This window comes from Loa loa (assembly GCF_000183805.2).
Source record: "Loa loa unplaced genomic scaffold supercont3.16, whole genome shotgun sequence".
NCBI classification, from domain to species: domain Eukaryota; kingdom Metazoa; phylum Nematoda; class Chromadorea; order Rhabditida; family Onchocercidae; genus Loa; species Loa loa.
Window position 1 is genome coordinate 379,731 of NW_018108196.1, and position 5,999 is coordinate 385,729.

The 5,999-nt window shown below is 34.8% G+C and overlaps 2 protein-coding genes across 2 annotated transcripts; one reads left to right on the forward strand and one right to left on the reverse strand.

Moving 5' to 3' along the window:
• The first annotated feature begins 110 nt into the window (after positions 1-110).
• On the forward strand, positions 111-1,696 carry LOAG_11887 (hypothetical protein). The gene is made up of 3 exons (XM_020448435.1): positions 111-278; positions 605-753; positions 1,076-1,696. Exons 1-3 carry the CDS (start codon positions 183-185, stop codon positions 1,254-1,256), a joined length of 426 nt encoding a protein of 141 aa, XP_020301421.1. The 5' UTR covers positions 111-182; the 3' UTR covers positions 1,257-1,696.
• Positions 1,697-2,020: 324 nt separating this feature from the next.
• Positions 2,021-4,950, reverse strand: LOAG_11888 (exonuclease; the record flags this gene model as incomplete). The annotated part of the gene is made up of 10 exons (XM_003147404.2): positions 2,021-2,167; positions 2,372-2,410; positions 2,593-2,738; positions 2,856-2,934; positions 3,038-3,080; positions 3,272-3,468; positions 3,719-3,820; positions 4,066-4,183; positions 4,369-4,543; positions 4,830-4,950. 10 exons carry the CDS (start codon positions 4,948-4,950, stop codon positions 2,021-2,023), a joined length of 1,167 nt encoding a protein of 388 aa, XP_003147452.2.
• Between the last annotated feature and the right edge of the window lie 1,049 nt (positions 4,951-5,999).

Here is a 5,999-nt window from a genome sequence, read left to right on the forward strand (position 1 = left end):
TACTATATATATATATATATATATATATATATATATATATATATATATATATATATATATATATAATGTACATTCCATTTAGTTTTCCCTCTGATAGATGTTACTATCAGCGTTGCTACAAGGCCGATACAATCTCAGAAGCAGCCAGGAAGGATTCTCTTCTGTACTTCAGAAACTATTTTATGCTCTCCATAAGTGAGTATATACGATGGACAGGTATCACGATTTTCGAAATTTGGCTCCATGCTATCGGACTACTCATTTTTTCCGTTCTTATTGTAAGTGCCTTCCAGTATTCTCTTCAATTACATACTGGAAAAAAAGTGGATGAGGAGTATTTTCATTCTGTTTAGAGTCAATTTAAATATGACTTTGTCAGAAGTTTCTGCAAAATGCTTCAACTGCGGTTTTTCTGTTTGAAAATGGAAGAAAAAAACCAAGCTAAAATTGGAACGGTTCGAAGAGTTGTTACAATACGAATGATGTCGATAAACAGAGTTATCGATTGATCCATAAATTAAGATCTTTTGTTGGCATTTCCTCAATATCTTTTGTAATGCATGATAGGTTATTTCATGGTATATTAGTATTGTATAATCTGCAGGTGATGAAAAATGAGGTTTACCCGAGTCTGACCTATTGGCATGTGTTTACACCATTGTTTATCGCTACTGCACTTAACATGTATTTCCTCTTTATCGTTCTCGTACGAGCAGTGGTTGAGGAAAAACAGTGCAAGGATCCCATCTTGAAGTATTTTTTATCCTGTTTGTTTTTCAGATTTTTTTATCCCAACTTATTTCATTTAATCTATATGCTAAGGTTTGTGGATTTATTCGTTTTGTTGATATTTTGTTAGCAAGGCGAACGCGAAGCTTGACGTCATTGCGCAAATTCAAAAATCATTGCTCAAAAGGAGAATTCTTGCCTTAATTGAAATCAGTCATGAAATTAATTAATTAAAATGTAAAGTTTATATTCATTCGTATTTGTCGAAAAAACGAGAATCTCCCCAACTACTGTATTTCCCAGTCCAAAATAGCTATAATAACTGGAAGTAATTGGATGATTTCAGGCATGCATTTAGCTGGTTAAGATTTGTTATGATCGGGATATTCGAAGCGCTGTTGTGTTACAAAGTGAACGGTGACTTAGAAGATGGACAGGTTGCAGTTCAGTCTTCATATGGCATTGTTTTCTTGCCTGTATGGGTGCTGATGGCTGCATTATGCTTTCAAGCATTTCGTTTGTTGTAATAGTGCGTTTGTTTTAGATTTCCATGAATAACAGATGATTGATTTGACATATGTATTATAGTTGGAAAACAAATAGAAATGACAGCTATTTCAAAAAGGGACCGATATTCTGGACTTTATTCAGAACGTGGTCATGTCATATTAAAATATCAAGTGGCAAGTGGCTCATTTTGGTGCTTAAGAACTATTTTCTGAAAAACTTTGTTGAGATGTGTGAATTATGTCTTTCAAGATTGGCCCTATACTGTGTCGTAAATGCCAGAAGCAGTAGGGAGAGCATTTAACAATGAGCTAGCTACTTTTCCATCTGTTTTATATTTGTAAAAAGTTACCCATATAAAATTTTATTGTGCTTGTCTAAGGTGCCAGATGGTTGCACCATCGGATTACTCATTTTGGCTTCAGAAATATTGTGATTGTTCATTTTTTCAGTAATATCATTTCACCAAACTTGCTATTTTTTACAGGTGGATTCTGCCTATCCAAGCCTGCTTCTTGGGATTCTTGCCCCACTCAACTTGTTTTTTGATGTATAATCGATTCTGGATACCTTCCATCATAATGACTTTTAGGTTATACATTGCCGAAACGAGATTCTCTTTTCTTCATTGGCTGCGTTGCATATATTAAAACTGGAAGAAACTGTTACATCCTAAAATCGTACTCCGGTTTACTATATTTTAAACAGAAACCACGATTGTTCAATGTTTTACAAGAGGAAAAGATAAATTCTAATGCCAGAACAAAGTCGAGACGATGTAACTTCAGTCACCCTCATCGCATGTGTCACAGTCTAAATATTCGCCGCTGACAAACGAATCCCGACTTATCTGTTGTACCATGTATGGAAGGTTATTCCTCCAAGTTTGTCGATCCCGATCTTCCTTATTCATATCTGGTAGCAGTTTTGCCTATAATTTACTTATGTAATGACTCTGGGGACTAATTTGATCAGGAATATTTTTTGAAATACACTAAGAGCGAACTGTTTTAGATAACTTTTCAAAGATGCCTAATGATTCAGTTAGACTCCTAGTTCTCTCTTAAATCCAATGCTTTTTTTTCTTTTTTTGAGAAATTCAGTTATCTTATCAGTTATCTGACAAAACACTTACTTTTTCACCATCCTTAATGCGAACAAGCTTCTCGTTAACCTGGAAATACTTTTATCTGCCTTTCAAAAATTCTTTTCAGCTTAACATACCTAATTTTATAAATCTGGACATCTGAAATCAGCATATGCTTGGAAAAAACTGCTAATCTTAATCCAATTGTTAGCAATTAAAAAGGAGAGCATCACAATAAACGAAAAAATCCAAAGAAAATGAGAAAGTACCCTTAGCTCAGATTTATCTCCCAACATTCTTATAACAATTTTTGCAATATTTTTAGAATCATCGAGCCCAGAATGTTCGCGACCTTCGAATTTCATATTGAGAGATGTTAGCATTCTGCTTAGGTTAATCTTTTGTGTCGGATGTTCTAAAAACTTGTTGATTATGGTGGTTTGCTATATGCACTAGGATCACAGGTTAAGCTAACTTAATTTGGAGAAAACAGTAATGAAATTATGTTCACAGTGAACTTGACCGTCATTACTTTTGCAATATTTATTTGCGAACGATCTTCGAACATTGACGTAAAAGCGAAAATCGTGAGGAATGGGATTCAATTTACTCTGCAACATACAAAATAGGAGTAACATGGACGAGACACTTCATCAAAACTTTTGAATTTAAAATTTGTCAATAATAAATGCTGGGATAAAGAAATACTAATACCTGAATGCACTGCATTTGAAAGAACTTAGCGATATCCCAAGGCCTACAAATATGTCAACAGTGAGCTAAAAAATAAGAACACAGAACAAGGTCAATACGGAAATTTGTGAATCGTTGAATCATTGATCAGTTTCTATAATTAACCACTATCCCGCGGTTAATCGGCAATATGTGTTCAGGGTTTCTACATAAAAGTCCCTAATTTCTCTAGAAAGATTTACACGATGAACAAACCCGTCAGTTACGAAGGCGTAGCGCACTTCTTTTTGTCCTAAATGATGTAACTGCATCCAGGCTCGGAAAGAATCCAGAACATCAATGAATGGTAATGCTTTGTCAACCATTTCTTGAGTAATACCCGTAAAGGCAGAACAAAATTCACTAAGTTGTGGGTTCGCTAATGGTCTTACGTACGAGTGGAAAACATCCACCTAGAAAAAACTTTGACTTTGAACTGCAGCAAAATAGAACACGTCTGAGGAAAATCAAATAAATCGTAGTATTCCGCTCATTTTATGCATAGGAAATGGCAAATGCTTATACAAAATTGAAATGAAGACGAGGATTGTTTAATACGCTTAATTAAAGCATAATCTTATAAGGATTTTAAAGTGACAGTTAGGAGTCAGCAAGTCTATGGACTTTTAAAATTAGCAAGTGGAATTAGTAAATATTGCTTACAATTTCTTTTTTCCGTACATCAACGAGAATAGCTGGAAATTCAATAATTTCATGGTTGTAATCATAAAGGTCAGCTTCACATGTGCATTCGAAATCTATCACCTGCGATAGACCGCAAATAATTATTCACTTTTTTAAAATTCAACTGAAGTACACGTGAATGGTAAACCATCAGGGTGAACAGTGTTTTCAAATACAAATATGCACATCGATACATAAGTATAACCTTTTTTTATATGCATAAACTCTCGGCTTTAGATCCGGTGAAAAAATATGCTAAATTTCGATTTCAACTCTATAATTCTCTGAAAACTCGCTCTAGACAGAAGAAAAATTAGTTAGCTTACCACAAAATAGTCATAAAATGTTTCAGTTTTATTTCGTAGAGGTTCTGCGTTTTTAATAATTGCGAACTCTTTTCGGAAGTACTTCTTTAATCTGTTGTACAGCTGACTTCGTTTCCCACTAGAGCAGTACGATTATTTTCAATGAGAGAAAGATCAAAAAAGATTGTAGGTAAACTAGGTTAATGACTGTACTGATTATTAATTTGAAAAAAGTGCTTAAAACATTTTTTATATTGACAAGGCGTTACTGAAGAAGCAATCAGATGAACGAAAGGCGGCAAAGTAACACAGTAACAGTTCTACCGAGAATCGATATGTGCTTTCTTTAATTCCTTTTGCATTTCAGCTGTAGTCATAGAATGCAAACGCTTCATCACATGGAGCACATGTTTTGGGTTTTTCTTCAGCGGTTCTTTATAAGACACTGCGGATAGAATATATGGTGCATTATCATCCTCTAATGCATTAAGCTCAGAATCTGGAAGGAAATAATCCATTTTGAAACTTTATTGAAATTCTAAAAATTATGTCTTTACATCACAGAACGTATGATTTGTTTACAGTCACAATCCATGAAAGAATGCATCTTTTTAATGCCAAAAGTTTCGACTTTTTGAGAATTGAAGAAATGCACATCTAAATCATCTCGTAAAAATTTTGCTGATAGTTACTTTCTCAATAATTGAAATAGGTACAACACGATTTGGATTTCATGCTGAAAAGAACAAGGTGTGAACTTAAAAACAAAGGAAAAGTCCACTTACTGCCTCCCTCCTTTAGCTTCATTTCTTGTACCTTTTGCGATGCTTCAATCAATAGCTCATAGAATCTTTCCAGTTCTTTACCATCCGACAGATTTTCTGTACAGGATGTTGACTTAGCCATCAGTAATGAGCTGTAATAAATAAGGTAGTGAAACACCATTCACATGAAGCAGGTTGCTGGAGGAAGACTTGGCTATGAAAAACGAAAGAGAACCTAGATATGAAGTTGGAAAACCTGAATATGATGGATAACGAAAATCAAGAATGATTACAAGCAAGCTTTTCCCAGGTGTGACATATCCACCGGAGATGGGACCACAGTGAAAGTATTTTTAAGCCCACATATCAGCCCACATCTAAAAATCTCAAACTCCCACTCTTCTCTTCTTCCTTCACCAGAAAACCTACTCCCATGCGGTTTCCAAATCTCCCACAAATCGCTGTCCTGAAATCAAGAAAACAGCCGGACGAACGAGTTCAGAAGTTCTTAGTTTAGTCACTCATGCAGAAAGTATTATAATGGTCTTCTCTGCTTCTTTCGAAACATTATCTCTTCTTCCCTCTCAATCACTAACAGAGTAGTCGCGTTATTTCCTCTCAATCCCTTATTGTCTTTCCGTTTCATCAAATTCCTTTTCTAAATCTTTAATAAAGGAAAAGCCCTTTATATTTTTTATCAGTGCGATGACAGCGATAACTTTGAAATTTTGATACGGCACAATCCTACAGAAGAGGACGAGATGGTGAGAGTTTAACTTCGGAGATAGTATGAATTCACACATTTGGAATCTCAGGAAAGTCAGTGACAACTTATTTGACAATCAAAGTGTTTTCAGATTCTCTTTTTGCTATATATGAAGGACCAATCACTTCGTATATCTTCGAAACAAAAACCCGTGTTAAAAGTTCCAGAAGCAGCAGTTACCACCCGTGGGACTCCATATTTTCATAGTAACCAGTAAATGTCTGGTGGCGTTAATTTTACCTACATGAACTATTAGGCGACGATGGGTTGCAATATTCGAACAGAATGTTTCTCGTTATTTTGTGGAAATGTCCGGAATAATTCTGAATGGTTTAGTATATTTTGAGAATGATAAGCTTATTATCCCATCTATCTATTTCAGTCGATTGCAAAGGACTGTCTTAAATCTCTTCTTTTAGCTTGAT

Bases quoted from the DNA above. Each gene is read 5' to 3' on its own strand.
- LOAG_11887 (XM_020448435.1), top strand. From the start codon at position 183: ATGCTCTCCATAAGTGAGTATATACGATGGACAGGTATCACGATTTTC. The intron at 279-604 runs GTAAGTGCCTTC...TATAATCTGCAG, and splicing joins TCATTTTTTCCGTTCTTATT to GTGATGAAAAATGAGGTTTA. The intron at 754-1,075 runs GTATTTTTTATC...GGATGATTTCAG, and splicing joins TGCAAGGATCCCATCTTGAA to GCATGCATTTAGCTGGTTAA.